General features: G+C 53.1%; 1 protein-coding gene across 1 annotated transcript; it reads left to right on the top strand.

Moving 5' to 3' along the window:
- Positions 1-674: 674 nt before the first annotated feature.
- On the top strand, positions 675-20,898 carry LOC136164611 (myelin and lymphocyte protein). The gene is made up of 4 exons (XM_065929821.1): positions 675-898; positions 15,015-15,182; positions 16,467-16,592; positions 20,348-20,898. Exons 1-4 carry the CDS (start codon positions 806-808, stop codon positions 20,420-20,422), a joined length of 462 nt encoding a protein of 153 aa, XP_065785893.1. The 5' UTR covers positions 675-805; the 3' UTR covers positions 20,423-20,898.
- The last annotated feature ends 1,339 nt before the right edge of the window (positions 20,899-22,237 follow it).

Raw genomic sequence — 22,237 nt, 5'->3', positions numbered from 1 at the left:
CCATGTGGCCTGGGCATGTTCCTTCTGCACTGAGCCTGGAGGTGGGTGACACCCGCTGGAAAGGCTCCTTGGCTGAGGTCACGTGGGCAAAGAGTCTACGGGGTGCTGGGCACTTAGAAGGCCCTCAGCAGGCCCTCAGCAGTGCTGGCTCCCTCTACCGTCCGAGGTTCAAGGCAGGTTGATTGCCCTTAATCCATCGCCCAGCAGTTCCAGCGCCGAGTGGTGCGGATCAGGGTGGTGCAGAGTTCCAGGCTCCAGGGTCTGAGGGCGCAGGGAGAAGGCATGGGTGGCCGTACCTGGTCCCTGCAAGGCACGGTGAACTTGGATGACGCACCCGGCAGAAAGATAAAAGAGCCCCAACTTAAGAACAGTTTGTGCCATGCTGATCCAAGAGGCGCCACGGTGCCTGCGGAGTTTGGGGAGCCTAGCTGTTGATGGTGATCATTCTTAAATGCTGATCACCTGCAAAGAGTGTGAAGCGCCTCACCGAAAGGCTATTCGGCTTCCGAAGGAAGGTGGCGCCCAGACGTGGGGTTCAGGAGTCAAACCCCAGTCTCAACCTCGGAGTGTTTCAGGGCTGCGCCCACGGCGCTGGGCAGGGCCCTTGGGGCGCACCCCGCGGTTTCGGGCGGGGACCGGGCGGCGGCGGCCGGGGCTCCTCCCTCTTCGGCCAGGGCGCCCCTGCTCTTAACCCGCGCGCGGGGGCGCCCGGGCCACTGGGCTCCGCCGAGCAAGAGAGCGGTCAGCGCAGAGTCAGAGCTGCGCTCGTCCCGTCCGGTTCCGAGGCCGTCGCCAACCCGCCAGCATGGCCCCCTCAGCGGCGTCCGGCGTCAGCAGCCTGCCTAGCGGTTTCGCTGTCTTCACCACCTTCCCGGACCTGCTCTTCATCTTTGAATTTGTGAGTGGCTGGCGCGCCTGGCGCCGGCGCCGGCGCCGGGGAAGGCAAGACGGGATGGGTCGTGGAGTGCGCTCTCCTCTGCCGCAAGCCGCGAGGGTCCGTGAGCCTCGGGTAGCCGGGGAAGGAAAGGCTCTCCCCAACCCCCACCCCGCGATGCTACTTTGGCCCCTTCTAGCCCAAGATAAACCGTCTCCGAGATTTGGGTGGAAAAACCAAACTCGCAACACGGATCAAATGTCGGAAGCTGGCCCGGGTCCATTGGGAGCGCTCCGGGTCCAAAGGTGCGCTCCCAACCTGCTTCTCATGGGCTTATTGGCGATTAGCGTCCTTGTAGAGGCACCCAGCTCTCCCCAGGGTTAGGATTTTGTTTTAAAATTTAAAAATCAGCAAAAGACACCTGCGTATTACCAAGCTAAGGGTGGAGATGGGGTTAATGTCATAGGAGGAGCCGAATCTGGGTTGTTTTCTCTTGAACGTTTCTGGTGAGTGAGGGAATTGGCCACCACTTTGATCTGGAAATAACCCCACAGGCTGTGACTGCTCTGCCACAGGCATTGTGCACAGTGTGGAGTGTGGGGGAAGGAGGAGGAACCTGAAAGCCGGGCCCTGACTTGGCTGACCTTGAGCATCCAAGGACTTCTGCACCTGCTATTGGTCCCTCCTTACACTGAAGCCCCAACGGGAGACTGTGGGAAAGCGCCCCCTCCTCAGGGCTCCTGGAAAGTGCTCTCTGTGGGGAGGCTGCAGACCACCCTCAGCCTAAGCTCCCCAGGGTCCCAGGCCCTCACCTGGGAAGGGGCAGGCTGTACGTCTTTCCTGGGTGCGGTTCCATGAGCCAGGAGACTCTTGTCCCTGCACCCCCACCGCAGTAGTGACTGCCTAGAGTGTTAGCCGGTAAAGAAGACATCCAACCTGTTTAAAAATGGGACCCCAGCTTCTTACCTCCTGCTTGGTTGGGGAAGGCGTGAACAGCAAACCCAGCAGGTTCTGTTACCCATGGAGGGTTGGGGGGGGCGCCCACGGGGGAGAGAGCTGAAGTGGTCAAGGTTGCCTGGTGGCACCGTATCACTGAGCTTGAGCCCAAACCTGCATGTATACAGGGTAACTTTAAAGCCTGGTGCTAGCCAGAATCCAGGAAGTGACATCTAGAAGAAGCTCTAGACGCCTCTAAGCACAGCCACACCATTTGTAGGTGGGGACACCCAGTCCCAAAGTGGAAGGGGTTTGCATTCACTGGAAAATTCCTTCCCCAAATGGCTCATCTCTGTGCTTCTATTCAGCACTTGGCCTGAAAATGAGCATGTATAGTAAGCAATAGGTTGTCCCTTCAGAGGCTATTGTATTTATAGCGAGAGAATTTGGTGATTGTAAGTGATGAACGCTAAAGGTGAAGTGTGTGATGGGGCAGAAAGATTTTTAAGCCACAGATTTGCTAGTATCTCTTGAGTTGCCCTAATGAGTTGTTTACTCTGCCTTTGTAGCTATTTGGGGAGCATCATAACAAGAAGCATAAGAAAATGTGTTGAGAATTCCTTGGTGGTCCAGTGGTTAAGAATTCGCCATTCTACTGCCAAGGGCCAGGGTTCAATCCCTGATTGGGGAACTAAGATGCCAAAAGCCATACAGCATAGGTAAATAAATAAATTTTTTTTAAATGTGTTCATTGGGTTTAATACAAAAGACTCTGGCACACCTTCCTCCTCTTGGCCCGACTTGAATAGGTGTGTGAACATGTGTACTCATGGAGGCAGTATTCACAATAGTCAACCAATGGAAACAGCCCAAATGTCCCATCAAGGGGTGAATGGATAAATGAATTGTGATATTCTATGCAGTGGAATATTATTCAACTGTAGAAAAGAATCAAGTACTGAAACATGTTGATAAACCTGAAAACACTATGCTAAGTAAAAGAAGCCAGATACAAAAGTATTTGATTCCACTTATATGAAATGTCCAGAATGGGTAAATCTCTAGAGACAGAGCACAAATTGGTGGTTTGCCAGGGGCTGAGAGAAGAGAGAAATGTGGAGCAACTTAATGGGTATGGAGTTTCCTTTGGGGATGATGAAAATGTTTTGAAGTTAGATAGAGGTGGTGAGTGCACAATATCCTGAAGGTATTAAATGCTATTGAACAGGTCAATTTTAAATGGTTAGTTTTCTGTTGTGCCATCTTCGTTTTCACTTTTTAAAAATTGAAAACTATTTCAAAAATGACAGAAAAGTATACATACTTTAATAGGCATTCATGTAATTATCACTCAACTTTATTATATCTTAATATTTTTCCTTATTTACTCTCAGTGGTAAGGAAATAGAGCTTTCAGATGACATCTAAGCCACCTGGATATTCTGCTATTATCTTTCTCTCTTCCCTTCAGCCTCAGGACCACCTCTGGGCTGAACATGTGTTCAGTGTTAGACTTTTACTGCACCCCTAACTATCTATGATTACACCTGTGTGGTTTCATGTTTTCCTGCTTTATAGAAAGGATGGTACACTTCCTTCTTCAACATGGGTTTCATACAACCTTGTTCTGAGGTTTATACACACTGACACTTTTTATTCGGTCTTTTATTGATGGGCATTAGGGTAATTTACAGATGTGATTTAGCAGACAGCACTGCCAAAGAACATTCTTGAGTTTGCTCCTGTACTTTGGGGAATTTCTTTTGAGAACACAAAGAGATTTGACTCGCTGGGTCATAGGGATTGCATACCCTCATTTTCCCAAATGTTAGCACACTGATGTCCAAAATGGTTACTCCAACTCATAAGTGAGGTTACCAGGAAGCTGATGAAGCTTAATTAAGCTCAGGACCCCTTCTTGCTGAGGCCCCTCCCAAGCCTCCGGCTGACTTTGCATTCCTTTAGAAAGAAGGTCTCCATACTGTATAACCCTCCTGACTCCCACCAGCAGCTTATCAAAGTCCCCATTGTGCCTCATCTTGCCTCACTTGGTAGAGTCAGACTTTGTAATTTTCTGCTAGTCCAATGGGTGTGAAAGGCTTCATTATTTTTTAAATCTGTGGTCCAGCAAGTTGTTGATTACTCACAGTCCATATTCTCATGCTTGACCTCCCAGTAGCCTGGGAGGTGACGCAGTCAAACTTTCAGCCTCCAGGTCTGCAGGGTGGAGCTCTGCTGAGCTCCCCAAGACCAGGAAACTGCCCAGGAGCAGGGAAGGGTGGTGGCTTGGGTGGAGCAAGGCAGCCCTTCCCTAGGCCTGCACCCCTACCCTTGGACTCCTGACCTCTGAAGGCTGTGGCAAGACCCTGTCTCCATAACCGCCCCAGAGCCACCAAGGCCCTGGGGCTGCAGCAGGCGGTGGGTCACAGGTGTACACCCCCCTTCAGGCGCAGGTGGAATGTCAAATGTCCCCCTGCCCCCAACAGCTCCACCCAGGGCTTTGCTCTGGCCTGTCCCCCCTCACCCACCCAAGGGAATTTTTCCTTTTGGAGCCAAGGCTCTGGTTTCCCTTCCCCCGCCCTGCCACTGCTCTCGCCTAAGCCAGGGGCTTCATGACACTGGGACATGTTCAGAAAACAGGATGTTAACATAGGATGCTTTTGTCTCAAGCTCCAGCCAGGGTCCCCAAAGGAAACTTCTTTCACAAAGTTTTGAGAGGGACACCTCCCTTTCAAAACCTTTGGCGGGGTTGCCTGAGAACAGGTTATGTAATAATCTTTCCCCCAACTCCTTCCTCCCCAGCCTGCTAGAGGCAGAGCTAGAAGACATTAAGAGAACATTTGTATGGAGAGTGTGCTGGGGCCGCCACCCACATCTCCAGGCATGCTGCTGCCCCACCCACGCCTGCACACCTCAGGAGCCCGAGGACTCAGAGAAGGTCAAGTGGTGAGGGGCAAAGCCTGTGGTGTGCAGTTTGAGGGGTGAAGGTGGGGAACTACCTGGAACCACTGGCCGTGCCGACGCTTACAGTGGACTAAACGTGTGCTGCCCGTGCGCTTCGTTGCTCAGTCGTGTCGACTCTATGACCTGTGGACTGCAGCCCGCCAGGCTCCTCTGTCCATGGGATTCTCCAGACAAGAATCCTGGAGTGGGTTGCCATGCCCTCCTCCAGGGGATCTTCCCAACCTAGGGATCAAACCCAGGTCTCCCGCATTGCAGGGAAGCCTGAACATAGTAGTTATTAATACTAAAGTGAGACTCTCAGGGACCCAAAGTGACTGGGGGCTTTTTATTATTTGACAGTGACCAGAAAAGTCCTCGGGACTCCTTGGTGGCTCAGCTGGTAGGGAAGTCACCTGCCATGCAGGAGACCCCGGTTTGATCCCTGGGTCAGGAAGATCCCCTGGAGAAGGGATAGTCTACCCACTCCAGTATTCCCAGGCTCCTTGATGGCTCAGATGGTAAAGAATCCACCTGCCATGCAGGAGACCCCAGTTTGATCCCTGGGTCGGGAAGATCCCCTGGAGAAGGGATAGGCTACCCACTCCAGTATTCCCAGGCTCCTTGATGGCTCAGATGGTAAAGAATCCACCTGCAATGCAGGAGACCTGAGTTCGATCCCTGGGTTGGGAAGATCCCCTGGAGGAGGGCATGGCGACCTACTCCAGTGTTCTTGCCTGGAGAATCTCCGTGAACAGAGGAGCCTAACGGTCTGCAGTCCATGGGGTCACAAAGAGTCGGACATGACTGAGCGACTAAGCAGAGCAGAGAGAAGTCCTGGCACTTACCCTAGAGCTTCAGCTGTCTGGGGAAAGGCAGACCCACAGAACGGGAACTAGACAGTGGGGCTGGGGTGGGGGCAGGATAACAAAGCAGTTTTCTAATGGGAGGTTGGCATTCTGGCTCCACGGGAAAGGCAGCCTGGAGACCCCTAGGGAATGAGAGCTGTAGAATCCCAGAAACCTAGAATTTTTAGAGCTGGGGGGAAAACAGGCTCAGAGAGGGGAGGCACTCGCCTGGGAACTCCATCTCCAGGATGGGCCTCCTTGCAGTGACAGCAGGTCCTGAATTCGCCCAACACCCATGACAAACTTCCGCCTACAGCAAAAGGGATCACTCTGCCCACCTGGCAGCCCTGGGTGAGGCCTGGTTCCCTCTTCTCCCCCAACTCCCCCAGGGGGTTAGGGACAGCTCAGAGATATTGGGGAGCCCACACCCGCCTAAGGCCTTGTTGTTAAAAATTCCCTGGAGGTTCTGAGCCACTAGTTCCTGGGAAGGTCCAAGAATCTGCATTTGATACCTACTGCATGGCCCCCAGTGACCCAGCTGGGTTTGGAGCGGTCCTTGGGAGGCCAGTCTACACCCTGAAAGCTTAAGGGGGGACAGTGCAAAGCTTGGGCGGGGAGCCGGGTGCCCTGAGGTTCCCCTGGGTTCCTGGCAAGCATCTCTCTGCTCCTGGGTTAATTTTCCTGTTACCCCAGCCAGGGGCCTCTCCTCCAGTCACCAGGGAGGGGGCCGGCCCTGCTGGCCCTGCTGGGCAGCCTGGCTTCCCTGACTGTGCCCTCTGACTCCTGGCCCTGGGTCTCTCCTGTGTTGCCGGCCCCTCCCGGGAACTGTTAAGGGCACAGTTGGGTTTTCACTTTTCTTCTTCTCTAAAGGGAGGGAGGTAGAAGCCTCTCAGGGGTTTGTCCTTGGAGCTGAGAAGTCACTTTTCAAGTTTTTCAAGAACAGGAAGGCTACTTTGATCAGGAAACAGTGACTTTGAGCTGTTTTCTGGAAAATACTAAGTGTGAAGATGTGGCCTGTCTCCCTGATCTGTGCGTGCATGTGTCCATCATGACCAAGCCGCCTTGAAAAAGATTACTTTTAAGTTTTCCATAAGTCACCCCCAAGTCAACGCTGATGGGGCCCCCTTCTCTGTCTGAGCGCTGTCAGAAGAGAGGAGGCAGGTTCCAGATGCCCCTGCAAAGGCACAGCTCACACTCAGGGTCAGGTTGGCTATTTGCACCCACAGCCTCCACGCCCCCGGCCCCGCCCCGGTGCCAGAGAGCATGGAGGAGGGTCGCGCTGCCGGCGACGCAGTTCTGGGCCGCTGCAGGAGTGCCTTGGCTTTTTATTTTTAATTAAAGAACAGTTGATTTGCAGTGTTGTGCCAACCTCTACTGTACAGCAAAGTGACTCAGGTTTACACATGTGCACATTGTTTTTATTTATTTTAATTTGTTTATTTTTAATTGAAGGATAATTGCCTCACGATATTGCAGTGGTTTCTACCGAACATCGTTATGAATCAACCATAGGTTTACATTCTGCTTTTAATATTCTTTTCCATTATGGTTTATCCCAGGAGACTGGATATAGTTCCCTGTGCTATACAGGAGAACCTTATTGTTCATCCATGCTAAATGCAGAAGTTTGTATCTACTAACCGCAAACTCCCAGTCCGTCCCTCGCCTTCCTCCTCTCACCTTTGGAAACAAGTCTGATCACTGTGTCTGTGAGTCTGTTTCTGTTTTGTAGCTAGGTTCATTTGTACCATATTTTAGTTTTCATGTGTAAGTGATATCAGAGCTTCCCAGGTGCCGCTAGTGGTAAAGAACCTGCCTGCCAATGCTGGAAATATATGTTCGACCCCTGGGTTGGGAAGATCCCCTGGAAGAGGGCACGGCAACCCACTCCAGTATTCTTGCCTGGAGAATCCCATGGACAGAGGAGCCTGGCAGGCTGCAGTCCATAGGGTGGCAAAGAGTCGGACAGGACTGAAGTGACTTAGCGCACATGCACATAAGTGATATCATGTGGGATTTGTCTTTCTCTTTCTGACTTACTTCACTTAGGATGAGATTCTCTAGTTCCATCCATGTTGTTACAAATGGCATTACTTTGTGCTTTTATATAGCTGAGTGATGTTCCATTGTACACGTGTACCACGTCTTCTTTATCCAAGGGCTTTGCTCTGGACTCAGGACACATTGTCTGAGGGAGGGGCTGGGTCACCTGGGGCCGGCCTCGAGGTGGGGTGGGGCCAGCCTGCACCTGGCTGGAGGCTGGCTCTTCCTGGATTCAGTGCTGGGCCCCAGCTCCCGTGCCTCCGACAAGCCTAGCCGGGCTTCCTCCTGGCTCTCACTTGACACCTGGACTTGGTGCTTTGGACCGGGGCCCCTGGGGTAGGCGTTGAGGAGATGCCCCAGAGGGTGTTCTTTCTGGATGCTGAGGGATGTGAGGACACCAAGTGGCTGACACCCCTGGGCCCCGAGGCAGTGCCTCGGGGAGACGTGGGTCAGCTCCTCACAGCTTCCAGACTGTCCACGGCGCATAGGGCAGGGCCCTGGTACTCTGTGCATCACGGGACTCTGACTTGCCTCCTGCACTCTGGTGGGAAGCCGAGCTTCCTGGTAGCTTCCGGGTGGGCAGTCTGTAGTGGTGTAACTAGTCCTAAGGTAATGTAGCAGCCTCGACTCCACCTTGATTCCCAGGCTCCCTGTCCCTCCCTTGTTGTTCAGTTGCTGAGCCATGTCCGACTCTTTGCGACCCCATGAACTGCAGCACATCAACTCTTTCTGTCCCTCACCATCTCCCCGAGTTCTCCCAAGTGCATGTCCTTTGCATCAGTGATGCCATCCAACCATCTCATCCTCGGCCGCCCTCTTCTCCTTTTGCCTTCAGTCTTTCCCAGCATCAGGGTCTTTTCCAGTGAGTCCAGGTGGCCAAAGTGTTGGAGCTCCGTCTTCAGCATCAGTCCTTCCAATGAGTATTCAGGGTTGATTTCCCTTAGGGTTAACTGGTTTGATCTCCTTGCAGTCCAAGGGACTCTGTCCATCCCACTATGTGATTAATATTGTGCTCACACTGGGGCAAAACAACCCCTGTGTTGAATCATTTTAATACACCAAGGTCCTAGCACCTAAAAACATCTGTGGGAACCAGAAGAAAAGCCTTGTCACCAGCCGTCACCCATTGATGGGCAGTGGGAAGAAGGGCCACACAGCCAGTCTCAGCCGACCTGACATTCCACACTGGAGCCTTGGTTCCTGTTAGAATGCAGTCAGGCTAGGAGGGGAGAGGCAAGAAGAGAGGAGCAAGAAGGAGGGGGAGAAGCACCCCCGCATGCTTATGGAGAGAGAAGGAGTGGTTACTGGGGCGGTGGAGATTTCCCTGCAACCCGTGGGAGGAGGGACTCCGGCCTGGACACACTCGTCCTGTTAACATCAGCTACGGACCTGAACTCACAGCCTATCTCTGAATCCCAAACCTCTATCCATCTCCTCACCAACAGACTCAAGGGCCCCTGAGTCCTGGCCTCATCCTCAGATTAAAGGGACCTGTCTATGGCGTCGCACAGAGTCGGTCACGACTGAAGCGACTTAGCAGCAACAGCAGTGAATGCATGTATGTATGCTCAGTGGTGTCCAACTCTTTATGATCCCATGGGCTGTAGCCCGCCAGCCTCCTCTGCCATGGGATTCTCCAGGCAAGAATATTGGAGTTGGTTACCATGTCCTTCTCTAGAGGATCTTCCCAATCCAGGGATCGAACCCGAGTCTCCTGCATCTCTTGCATTGGCAGCTGGATTCTTCACCACCTGAGCCAGCTGGGAAGCAAAAGGGACACTATCTAAGTCTATATTGGGAGGGTGATGTCATAATGGGTCCCCCAGAAAGAGCGAGCCTGCTGACAAAGGGGCCAAAGGGCAGAGCACCTGGAAAGTAAACTGAGTCACGAAGCCTTAGCACGTCTCCTGGTGCTCCCCATCACAGTAGCCTCAGAGGAGGAGAGGGTCCCCACACAGAGAGTCTCTGACCTGCCCCAGACATCTCACAGGGTCAGAGAAGGGGGCCTTGTGCAAATTTCTGGGCTCTCTCCCTGCCCTGGGGAGCAGTGCTTAGCTGGCCATCCTCACTGGGACGCCGACACTTTCACCAGGACCTGGCTCTGCCCTTGGTGGCCCCAGGGCTGCTCAGGTGGGGCTCGGCGGTAGGACCAGATGAGACGGGACAGGAAGGGAGAGGTGGGCTCCAGGTACGAGTGTGGTTCTGCATGAAGTCTGTCTCCCTGGGCGCACCTGCCCTCCATGCTCTTTGCTCTGTGTCTGCTAAATGCACGAGTGAATGAATGAATGAGTAGGTGACTGAGGAAGTGAGCAAGTGAAAGAGGCTTTCCTTAGACTTGCTGGGAGCCCAGTCCCTCAGTACAAGGGTGGAGCGGCTCACATCAGGACTGGTGCTTGCTTCCCTCTCTCTCTGCCTGTCAGAACTGGAAGAGACCCCACCCTCCCCCTCAGAAGTTTTCTTGGACCCTGGGGGAGGCTTCAGTGCTCTGGCCTTTCTTCCCAGGCCGCCTCCTGCACTATCTCCTAGAGTCTGCTCAAACTCATGTCCTTTGAGTCGGTGATGCCATCCAACCATCTCATCCTCTGTCCCCTTCTCCACCTGCCCTCAATCTTTCCCAACATCAGGGTCTTTTCCAATGAGTCGGCTCTTTGCATCAGGTGGCCAAACTATACTTCTTTGCAGTAGTTTATCCTTAGCCAGCCTCTACACACACGCACGTGTGCACACACACACACACACACAGGAAAATGCCCTAAACTCCACCTCATGGAATGATTGCTCTTTTCAGTCAACCAAGACTTAAAGCTGGGACTGCTACTTCTCCAGGAACATGGCTGCTCTACAGGTCAGGCCACCCTCATAGGCCCGCCTGGCATCGTAATGATCCCTGACTGCCAAAAGAGTTCCAAGAGTACAGACACTTCCAGAAACACCAGCTGGAGTTGCTGTTCCTAGGAGAGCACCTGAGGGCCTGGAGGTCCCAGCTGACTATGTTCTGTGGCCAGTTCCCTGTAACCCCCCAGAGTTAGAGGCACAGGCTCCTGTTTACACATGCCTTCTGGACCACCCGCTGCCCTGGGAGCTTGAGAATTCTGACACGGAGACCCCGGGGACCACACTACTAGGTGTGTGTGTGAACAACCTTGCATGGGACGTCCTCTTTGGAAAACGTCTTGCCTTGTTATTGGAAGAGTGCCTGCTCGTGGTGGCCTTGACAGAGTAAAATGGAACCCTAGAAAAATATTCAGAGAATTTGAGCAATTCTTCTGCCTTGTCCTCAGTGATCCGAGTCCTGCAGTGAAAACACTGGACAATTGTGGCCCCAGAGCTCTCAGCCTTGCACAAGCGATGGAGACGGTCTGCCAGTCTCAAGAATGTGCCGATGGAATCCTTTTCCCTCTCTTGTAACCAAAGCTCATTGTTTGAAGGAAGGCTTTCTCATCTTTTTATGTCCTTTCTGTTCCCTTTTGCAGAAGCGGATAAATTTCCCCCAACTTTTGATTTCCGGGAGATGGTAGGGTCTTCACTTTTCGATGCTTTTGGAATTTTATTTTTATTTTAAAATTCTGGGTCCCAGCGAGGTCTAGCGGGGATAAGTACTTGTTGCCATCCTGACTGACTGGGGTTTGCACGTGGTTACAGGTGAGGTTTCTCCCCATCATATGCCAGTCGTGACAGCAAGTATCTAGGGCACTCACTGTGGGCTGCCTCCTGTAGGTATAGACCCATTTCACCCCAGCTCCATGGGGTGGGCACTGCTGCTGTCACTGTTTTTCAGATAGGGACCAGAGGGGAAGGAATCAGCCCAGGGACAACCAGTCACCAGCAAAATGTGGGAGAACTAATTCAAACTCGAGGATTCCCAAATCTATACCCTTAACCACTTTCACCTGCCTCCTCTTGATTAATTCAGAAATGAAAAGACAGAGGACTTCTCTGGTGGTCCAGCAGTTAGGACTCTGAGCTCCCAATGCAGGGGCCACAGGTTCGATCCCTGGTCAGAGAACTAAGATCCCACATGCTTTGCAGAGTGGCAAAAAAAAAAAAGAGAGAAAGGACCTACTCTGAATTCACATGAGAGCCCTCCCCAAGACCACCTACTGAAGAAATTTTATTCACAAAAATTGTTTGATGGGGGTGAACAACCAATAAAAACTTCTTGGCAATTTTTTGTCTAGTTTTGTACAATACCCTTGGTTCTTATAGCACTTTACCTCCACTCAGCAGCTAAACCCAGACAGAGTGAAAGACAGAAGTTTCCAGTCCTAAAACACCCGGGTGGCTCAGATCCCAGCTCTACTCCATTCATGCACACAGGCCGTGTCCTTGCATCCAGAGGACACCCAAGGACGAGTGACTCCCACGTTCAGGGCCAAACAGGGATGGAAGCTTAAGAAAAGGAAAGGAAACTCTGTACTGGAGCCACTTGGGACCTGGAGTGGCATCTTGGCCAGCATCGCTAGATACCAGAGACAGAAGCCATTTCTTCTGGTTTGACAGGAGTTACCGGAACATCCTCCGTAGACGGATTGTGTTACGGAAACACATTCCAAAGCCTTTGCAAAGAGTTTGGGATGTCCGCTTCTTGTCCTAGAACTCTGCTCCTCTCTTGGGCATGAGGCCCAGGCACTGGGGTTTTGGAGGTGGCCCAGGCAGTGTAGACTGATGGTTAAGGACCGTGCTTTAGCCCAGGCGCCGCCTCCATTTTCCAGCATGGGGATTTGGGACCCAGAGAGAGAGCTCAACCCTGGTCACACCCAGGCCACTCATCTTAGAGACCTTCGTCTGAGACCACCCCTGCCGGCTTCACCACCTCTGTTATGGAGGATGATGTCCAGGGTGCAGGCCAGGGGCGCCGGGAACCTGGCCTGGTGACAGGGATGACTGGAAACTGGGGCCATGTCCCCACTGGTGTGACTGACGTTTCAGAACCATTGCCTCTCAGCGTGCTTCCTGGGTGCTGGGAAACCCTCCGGGTTTCATTTAGGAGGAGAGGTGCTTGAACCCTCACCTACCCCTTCGCTCTTGACAAATATTTGGCCAGTGGGGTCCTGAGGCCAGGGTGGGGTGGGCCACTCCCTGCCCTGGACGCCTTATCTCCTGGGTGTGCGCTTCGGCTTGCTGTTTGCTCTCTGCAAACTTTGTAGGTGGAGTGTGGCCCGGCACTGGCTCAGCCACATGATTTATGCTGAATCTCGGTTTTCCACTGAGTGGGGCCAGGGAAGCCTTTGAGGTGGCCCAGCAACTAGTCCCATGTGGAGGTCACACTGCCTCCAGCCGCAACTCCTCCCACCCCTGTGCCCCAACCTCTTGCCTTCCTAAGCCGTCCTTGCTGCTCCAGCAGCCTCTGGGTCGGTCAGCTGCTCATTCCTCCCCTGGGAAGCCTCGTCCTGACCACTTGGCCAGGCACAGTAAAGAATCTGTCTGCCGGTGCAGGAGAGGTGGAGATGTGGGATTGATCCCTAGGTCGGGAAGATCTCCTGGAGAAGGAAATGGCAACCCATTCCAGTATTTTTGCCTAGAGAATTCCATGGCAGAGAAGCCTGGCGGGGTCACAAAGAGTCGGACATCACTGAGTGATTAAAAACAAACGAAATCAGCTAAGTCCACCTCTCCCTTCAAACCTCCTGGGGCCTTGTCCCAGTTGGTGCTACTCTGCCCACTCAGGGCTGGTAATCATCCTGAGTTGTCACTGACTGACTTGGGGTCTGTATGCCCTGGGCTGCTGGCATCCTGGGTGAGCAGTCTTCCCCCTGCCTGGGTGATGCCAGGCACAGGGCCAGAAGCTTCACACGCATGCACACAGTTTCAGGCAGTTCATACCACCCAAAGTGCCATTCGCAGTGGAGGAAGCTGAGGCCCAAGAGTTCCATGCTACGGGGCCTCCTCCAGCGGATTTGGTGGGGAGGCCCTCCCACATTACGTGCCAGCAGGCCCCTGCTCATGTGTTGGGCATGCCACATCCACCCTCTTCTCCATGCCAAGCTCTGGTGCCTTCCAAGTCCAAGTCCGTCTCACCCATCAGCATGCTCACATCTTCTGTCCCAGTTCCTGTGAAAAAGGCCTAGCAGTCTGTTTGATCTTCAAGGCAATTATGGATGAATCTACACACACGTCTCACTCTACGGCAGTCTGGGGGGGTTTATTTGGTGGAATTTGCTCCACTGATTACTGGAAAGTGTGTCCCACTAGGTCTCAGTTACCGCGAGAGAAAGTTTCCGGTGAGAGCTGCCTGCATCTGATTCACTGGGCCCACCTTGGCTTTGATCATTGCAGATTCTTCACTGCGCTAATTTTTGTACCCAAATGTGATGGTCCCCTGGTGCTTCTCAGCTAAGAGGCTCAGAGAACACCTGTGAGGAAGTGCTGCCTCTTGCCCAGCAAGCAGGCAGCAGGTTCAGGGAGACAGGGTCAAGGTGTAGCCATGTGCAGTCACACCACAGGGGCTGCAGGGATAGGAGGGGGCCTGTCTTCAACCCCCAGACCCTCAGGAGGATGATGCCAAGCTCTGCAGCTCCTTGGAGCCTCTGACTGCACAGCTGTGTCCACCTGTGTCCCAGCCCAGGCCTTTTCTGGCTAGGGAGACTTCACTGGAATGGAGATGGACCAGGAGAAGGGGAGGCAGGTGCAGAGACTCCCAGCGCGGTTGTGCCTTGTCCACAGGGGGAGCTGGACTGGGGCACTGAGGTCACGACTCCTACATCTGTCCTTACGATCCTAGGGGCTCCCCAACCCTGAGGACACTAAGCAGGGTGTCTTCTGGATAATGACGGCAGGGAGGAGTGTTTGTCTCATGCCTGTCCTAGGAAACCTTAGATCAGGTTGACCTGGGCCTCCCCACTCCAACCCCCCCTCCAACAGTCAGAGAACTTCTGAGGCTTGGGGATTTCAAGATCAAGTTTTTTATTAAATGCTAATGATATAGTGTGGCTAATTTGTTTGGCCAAGACCAACAGAATCTGCTGGTCACTACCATTTTACAAGAGAAAGGATATCTGGGGGAGTTCCATGGCAGTCCAGTGGTTAGGCCCTGGGTTCAGTTCCTGGCTCACAAACTGCACAGCATAGCCTTCCCCCGACGACCGAAGGGATATTTTTCTATAAAAAATACTAGGAAAGATATAATCTCAGAACTTGCCCTTTACTGATAAAACTGGATGGTATAAATCCTTTCTAGGGATAACATTTTTAAGTCACGTATGCCTTTGTTTCTAACAAATGGGTACAGAACCACACCTGGGACGCTGTGAGGATGAACTGAGTTAATATTTGTGAAGTGCCCCTGGCTCCCCAGCGTGACCTCGGGGTCTGGCCCTTCCTGGGCCTGGGCTCTCCTGGTCTGACCGTCACCCCTTCTCCCTCTCCTCCTGCAGGTCTTTGGGGGGCTGGTGTGGATCCTGATCTCCTCGTCCCACGTGCCTATTCCCCTAATCCAGGGCTGGGTCATGTTCGCGTCAGTGTTTTGCTTCGTAGCCACCACCATCCTGGCCTTCTTGTATGTAATTGGTGCCCACGGCAACAGAACCTCATGGATCACCCTGGTGAGTCCGGCCCTGCGTGTCTGGGGGCAGGGGGTAGTGATGGACACTCCCCTGGGAGGCAGGCTTTTCCAGTGCTGGGTGAGGAGCCCTCCAAGGCCGAGCGGCCCACAGCAGCCCAGGGCTCCTGCGCAGGAGGCTGACTGTTTGTCCCCGCCTGGTTCTCCGGGGGCTCTGCCTTCTCCTCTGTGATCACCCCTCTCCTGGAAACCAGCAGCCTGACATCCCTTCCTGTCCCTCCCACACCTGCCAGGGGTCGGTCGGCGTCTCCCACCGCCCAGCGGGACTGGCTTTCACCTCCGGGAGGGGGCGGGGGGGGGTCCGGCTGCCCTGTGTGAGGAGTGCTCACTGCCCTGCTCCCATCTCCGCCTCTAACGCGGGGAAGAGGGATGGCCTGTGATCGCTCTTCGCATGAATTCTGCCTGAGGCCCGTGAAGGGGGGAACTGACACCTGGGTCACCTGCCCTGACCTCCCCTGGACGGGCACGGGGCTGTTAGTCAGGCCCCGTACTCTCCAAAGGCCTCCAGCCTAGGCTTGGAAACCCCCTGAAAATCCTAACTACTCAAAAGCCTGCTCTAGTGCTTTATTGCAAAAAAAAGAATTTATTTGGCTGTGCTGGGTCTTGGCTGCTTTGCTCGGGCTTGCCCCAGTTGACGTGAGCGGGGGCTCTCTCCGTCGTGGTGCCCGGCTTCTCACTGCAGCGGCTTCTCTGGTTGTGGCTCCTGAGTTCAGGCTCAGGAGCCGCGGCACACGGGCTTAGCTGCCCCGCAGCATGTGAAGTCTTCCCAGACCAAGGATCGAACCGTGTCTCCTGCATGTCAATTGATTCCTACCCACTGTGACACCAGGGAAGGTCTTTTGTTTTGCTTTTAAACATAACTGGAGCCCCCATCCCTGGTCATCCTTCAAGGAAAAAGCTAACAACAAAACAACAATACAATTGGCCTGAGTCTTTCTTTCCGAATTGACCACCGAGGCCACCTCCAAACTGGGGACTGTGACCACAGCTGACACTTCTTGGGCCCAGAACTGATTTCTACCAGTTGCACGCAGAAAGGGCCGCTCCCCGACCCACAACTAAATCCCACCTCACAGGAAAGCAGCACCCCCTCCTCCATCGAAGTCCTTACTCTGCCCCCAGACCAGGGTCTCTGAGCAGGGGGGTGGGGCGGTGGCCCAGGCCAGGCAGGGTCAGGCGGGGTGGACAGGCCCTGCTGGGACCACAGGCCCCCCAGGTCTCCCGGCTGGCCTCCCCGTCTCTCTGATGGCTCTCTCTGACCCCACAGGATGCAGCCTACCACTCTGTCGCCTCCCTGTTTTACTTTGGCGCCTCTGTCCTGGAAGCTCTGGCCACCATCCAGATGCAAGACGGCTTCTCCTATAAATTTTACCATGAAAACATCTCTGCTGTGGTGAGTCCTCCGTCAAGGTGCCCTGTTCACAGCTCCCGCTGTCAAAGGTACTGAGCGGAAGGCTGCCCAGGCCCTCCCTGTTATTTTTTAGTTCACTAGATTTCAATTAAAAATAAACCTCCCCCTCATTTCTGAAGAAACAGAGCCCCAGAGGAGGGAACTGGTGCCCGGGCTCCCATGACCACCAGTCAATGCCGTACTGCCCAGGCCGGGCAGGCTTGGAGAAGGCAGGTGCAGGAGGGCACATGGCCGCGGGGCCGAGCAGTGTATGAGCCCCTGTGGACGACTTATTTACCCCCCCCCCCGAAGCTTCCCAGTGAGCAGTGGGTGGAACAGGGGCTGGAACCACCTTCATTCACCCCATTAGGAGGACAGACGGGATGAGACTTGCCTGCAAGTCTCTGAGCTCTGAAAGGAACGTCCTCCGCCTGGGAAGCCAGACCCTCTGGCAGGCTGTGCGGTCGTAATCTGAATCTTCTGTTGCTGGGATGGGTCAGGATGACAGGGAATAAGAGAATATATCATTTCATAAAACTCTTTTCCAGAGTTATGCATGTTTGGGCTTGCCCCAGTATGCTGACTCATTACATCAGATACATTTCTAACTGTGGATATTTTATAAAAACTGAGAAAAAGCTTTAGAAACAGCGCCCAGATTTCTCGTCAGCACCCTATGAATTAAGGAAATCCCAAGGTCGGATGTGATGACAGACCATGACATGCTCTTCCCCCGTGCCAAAGCTGTGCTACCCCCACCCCTGTGGGGAGGGGCAGAACAGAGGCTCAAAGAAAGCCCCCAGGGTGGGTGCCGGCGGGCTCTGGGAAGGGGGTTAGTGTGGGTGCCCTTCCTGCTCCCAGAGGGAGGGGTCTCGGCGAGAGAACCTTGAAGCCTGTCAGCTCGTCCATAGGGGCCCATCCCCTTCCCCGGGGAAGCCACACACTCCCCTCAGCTCCCAGCCGCTCCCCAGTTCCATAAGCAGGGTTCCCTCATGGTCCCTGGGACCCCCTCAACTGTCCCACAGTGTGGGAGCCTCTCCCATATTAGTTCATCTCCCAAGATGGCTGGATTCTAAACAGAATCACAGCAGGCTCTCTTTCCCTTGCGAGACAGTCATTCGCCTCCTCCATCACCTTCAGATGACTGTTTCATCGCCCGCTCACTAGAAAAACCACAGGTACCACCCCCAACCCAACCCCAGAAGCCTTCTCTCTGAACAGACATCAGCCAGGCATCTGACAACCGTTTCTGTAGAATTACTGCAGACAAGGGCAGTGAAACCTAGATGGAATGTGGATAGTGGGCCAGCACTTGACTGACCAATCCAAGTGGGGTGAGTTAATGACCCTGTCCACTGGTCATTGCAAACTGTTGAAAACCGCTGGGCTCTACCATGTTCTGACTTTTCTACTTTCTATCAAAATACAGCATAGATGTCTTGGGTTTTCCTGGTGACTCAGCCATAAAGAATCCACCTGCCAATGCAGGACACGTGGGTTTGATCCTTGGATTGGGAAGATCCCCTGGAGAAGGAAACGGCAACCCACTCCAGTATTCTTGCCTGGGAAATCCCATGAACAGAGGAGCCTGGTGGGCTTCAATCCACGGGGTCACAAAAGAGGACTTAGCAACTAAATAACAGCACAAATAGGCTTCTAGAGAGGTGAGGACACAAGGGTACAGCTTGATGAATTTCCGTAATCCATCCATTATTCATAGTTCACAACCCTCCATGTAACAAACATCCAGACTAAGAAACAGAACGTAATAAGCAGCTTCCAGAAGTCCCTCCGTGCCCCGCCCTGCCATGCCCCTTCACTCAGGATAAACCCTGTCCTGATGTCTGGCTGCTGGGGTCCACTTCACCTGCTTTGGGTCTTCATGAGCTGTGTGCCTTCTCCCGTGTCTGGCTTCTCTCCCCACATCAGGTTTGTGAGGCTGTTCCACATCGCTGGGCGGGGAAGTAGAGGTTTGTTCTCTTTGCTGTTTACTGTTCCACTGATGACTACACCAGCATCATCTATTTCTCCTTTCCATGACTGATCCTGTCCCCATATCTTTGTGAGCTCAGTTGGAAAGCCATGAGGAGACTCTGGCAAAGTCACCGGGGCAGAATCAGGAATCTAAATGCTGCCTACGGGCAGATACGCTGAGCTGAGCACACTCCCCTCCCCCACCAACCAGGGGGAATAGGATCCCGTTTTCCTGTTAAAGTCACATCTTTGTATTCAAAATATCAGTTGTGTCCAAGCCTGGGGGAGAAGGGATCATGAATACAGGCTCAGGATTTAACCCCAGACCCTGCCCAGACCACACACGCCCTTCCCACAACCTAGGGTGGGGCGGCGGCGGAGGTGGGGGCGGTCTGAGGATGTGAGAAGGCAGGTCAAGACCTCTCCCCCTTGCACCTGGCCTTCACGAGCATCTGACTCTCTTCTCCACACCTTCCTCAGGAGCTCAGCTTCCCCCTCTCTCCTGGGCTGGCAGCAGAGAGGCTGCACCAGAGGGATCCCGAGGATTGGTGAGAGTTGCCTGAAAGTAGCTGGAAATTTCTGGAGAACTCTGGTGGTTCCGGGGTCTTAGCCGTGGTGGACAGCAATGGCCATTGCTCATGGAGAGGGGTTTCTGAGGACCTGAGTTCACGTCCACTCCTGGTCCTGGCTCTCACTCTCACCATTGTGCCGTCTCCTGACCTCCCTTTAAAATAAGGGTCTGTCTTCCTGCTCCTCTTCTGAGGAGCTTCTGCCAAGGGTCTCTGCTGGGCCTTGAGTCCCCCACACGGCACACTGCTCCCGCCTGATAGGCAGAGGTCTCTTCTGAGGGGCTTCTCACTCAGGTGTGACTGCTCCCTTTGGACAGTGTGTCTGATTCCCAGATGGATTCTCTTGCCTGGTTATTAAATAACTCAAGCTACTCGCCGCCCCTGGCAATGAGGGTGAGGGCTCGCCCAGGTGTGGCGGCAGGGCGAGAGGGGCACCATGACTGCTGGTTTTATGACGATTTTCAAGTCACGGGACTGCGGCCAGTAGGATGCTGTGCCTGGGTTGGAAACTCTTGACCCTCACACCCAAGGTCACAAGCCAGGTGCAGATATTTGCTAAGGGGCAGGAAACCTCTGGGGGCCAGCCCCCCAGAGCTGGGTGACACTCCCCAAGCGAACACAGTGGACTGGGGCCTTGAAAGGGCACGGAGTGACCTTTCTGCTGCATTTCCTGGCCCAACAGCTCTCTCAGTAAGCCCCCTCCTTTTGCCAAAAGCTCAAAATCCCTCCTCCCCATCCCAGCCCCTCACTTCCTATGGCCTGGCTCCCTCCGAATAAGATTCCAGTCGGGGTTAGAAGGTATCCAGGCGGCAAACCCACGTGTTCAAACTCTCTTGGCCAAGGCCACTGGGATCACAGCTGGTGGGCTCTGGTCCTACTGGTGTGCAGAAAGAAAGTTATCCATGAAGAGCAGGGCATATTCGCCTACAGTTATCCCTGGAGGGGTCTCTGGGGGCCCTCGTTTCTAGTTAGGCAGTGCTGACGTGAAGACATGTGCAGGCACGCAAGTCCAGCGTGTCGTGAGGTCACCTGGAGTCTGTGCTCAGGGCTCCACACAGAGCACGTCTGCATGTGTGATGGGAAGCAGGGGCGTCCACACGCTCCAGGGCTGCCAACCCTGAGCACCACGAGAGCGGCCAGCCCAGCGTGGACAGCCCGTGGCTTTCCAAGCTCCCCCGTGAATAGCCAGTTAATTGTCATTTATCTCGGTTGCAGGTGTTTTCATATGTAGCCACTCTGCTGTACGTGGTTCATGCCATGTTTTCCTTAATCAGATGGAAGTCTTCCTAGAGCAGCAGAACTTAACTGAACACCAAGAGGGTGTTCACCGATCGGCCGGCCTTCCAGCATAACACTTTAGAATACAGAATGTTCTTGAGAACAGATAAAGAGAGAGGTTTATTCTCCCGTATACCTTCATGTCAGAGTAAGGGGGCTTGCTACGTTTATCCTCCAACTGTTGAGCTGTCTTTCCAAGATCGTTTCCTATTTGAAAGGGGGCAGTGGGGTGGGGAGTGAGGACTGACCTGAGAGATCGTGACACCGGACTGCTGGCCCCTGGACCGGATCGTGAGGACTGCCTACTAGAATTTTCCTCAGGCGCTTCTGAGGGTCCATCTTGCAGCAAGTTTCTCCATCTTCATGGATATTTTGCATCTTCAAGGATAATCTACCTATCTTGGGGAATAAAAGTCGTTCAGCAAATATTCGCAGATGTCCACGGTGGGACAGGATAAACCCTTGAAATACTTTATAAAGTGTCTTTATGTTCAGTACTTTTGTGGGAGTGTTTTATTTTTTAATTCTCCAGCACGGGAACACCATCATGTCAGCCTACTTTCTGAGGACTCGTTGGGTTAGATCAAATTTCAGAGGCAGCTGCAAAGGACAGTTCCGATGACAGCTGTGTGTGCCTGGCCCCTGCATCTCCAAGAGCCCAGAGAGGGTATCCCATTCTCCCCAGCTAACAGGGAGGTCAGAAGGCTTCACTCTTTCTAGAAACTCACCAAGTATCAGCCTGGGGGACCCCTTCTTTTTCCTACAAAACAGAGGGGTCTGTGCCCGGTTAGAAAGTCCTTACACCAAAAGAAAACAGGCTGAAGTTTCTTCTCACTCTATATGAAACTGATCAGAAATTTTCCGGGCAGTATGTTCTATGTCAGGCTTCCCCGGTGACTCAGTGGTAAAAAGTCCTCCTGCCAAGGCAGGAGACATGAGTTCGACCCCTGGGTCAGGAAAATCCCTTGGAGAAGGAAATGGCAACCCATTCCAGTATTCTTGCCTGGAAAATCCAATGGACAGAGGAGCCTGCCAAGCTACAGTTCATAGGGTCCAAAAGATTAGGACACAACTTGGCGACTAAACAACAATGTTCTGTGTTCTATGCCCATTAGGAATGCGAATTAGAAACTGCTTTTAGAATTTCCTTGGGCCACTCCATAGAGATAAAGAGGACTGGGCTACCATGTGAAAGGAAGCATGATAAGTGGCAGTACCATGCTAGGTATGAGTTGTCTGGGTCAGAAGGAAAGAGGATGATGAGGAAGGAGAGCCCTCAGTTAGAAATGCTGAAAGCTCAGCTCCTGTTATGAAATGTGCCATTATCACTTCAATCAAAGATGTTAATGATGTTCCCGAGCTGGGACACCAGGACAGGTGCCTCAGAGACTGGTCAGGTCCCGGGGTGGAGGCGAAGGGGCAGAGGCTGGACAATCGCTTCTGAGTGGGCACGCAGAACAAAGAGTCAAACCTCAAGCAGAAGTTTAACTAGTTGACATCTCACTCCCCTTCTGGTGTAGGGACCTGTGACTAAACTGGGTCTCAGTGGTGTCTTCAGGAGCTGTTATCGCAGGGTAATGGTACCAGAAAAGGCCATTTTCACTGAGCCCATTTAAGTTAAAATTTTATAGCATTAGGAACAAAAGGACATAGGAGCTATATCCTGAAAAATACAAATACAGATTAAGAAATGATCCGAAGTTTGTCGCATATTTAACAAAATTTCCAATTAAGTGTTGACTGAGGGAAATCTCATTTTTCTCATGATGAGCCAAGATGCTAAGAAAAGCTCACATTCAACCCCATCAAAAAAGAAAGAAAGAAAGA

This window comes from Muntiacus reevesi, chromosome 3 (assembly GCF_963930625.1).
Source record: "Muntiacus reevesi chromosome 3, mMunRee1.1, whole genome shotgun sequence".
Lineage (NCBI taxonomy): Eukaryota > Metazoa > Chordata > Mammalia > Artiodactyla > Cervidae > Muntiacus > Muntiacus reevesi.
This window is presented reverse-complemented; position numbering and strand designations above follow the sequence as displayed.

Excerpts from the sequence above, each read along its gene's own strand:
- LOC136164611 (XM_065929821.1), top strand. The coding sequence starts at position 806 with ATGGCCCCCTCAGCGGCGTCCGGCGTCAGCAGCCTGCCTAGCGGTTTC. Across the intron at positions 899-15,014 it reads TGCTCTTCATCTTTGAATTT|GTCTTTGGGGGGCTGGTGTG; the intron begins GTGAGTGGCTGG and ends CTCCTCCTGCAG. Across the intron at positions 16,593-20,347 it reads ATGAAAACATCTCTGCTGTG|GTGTTTTCATATGTAGCCAC; the intron begins GTGAGTCCTCCG and ends TCTCGGTTGCAG.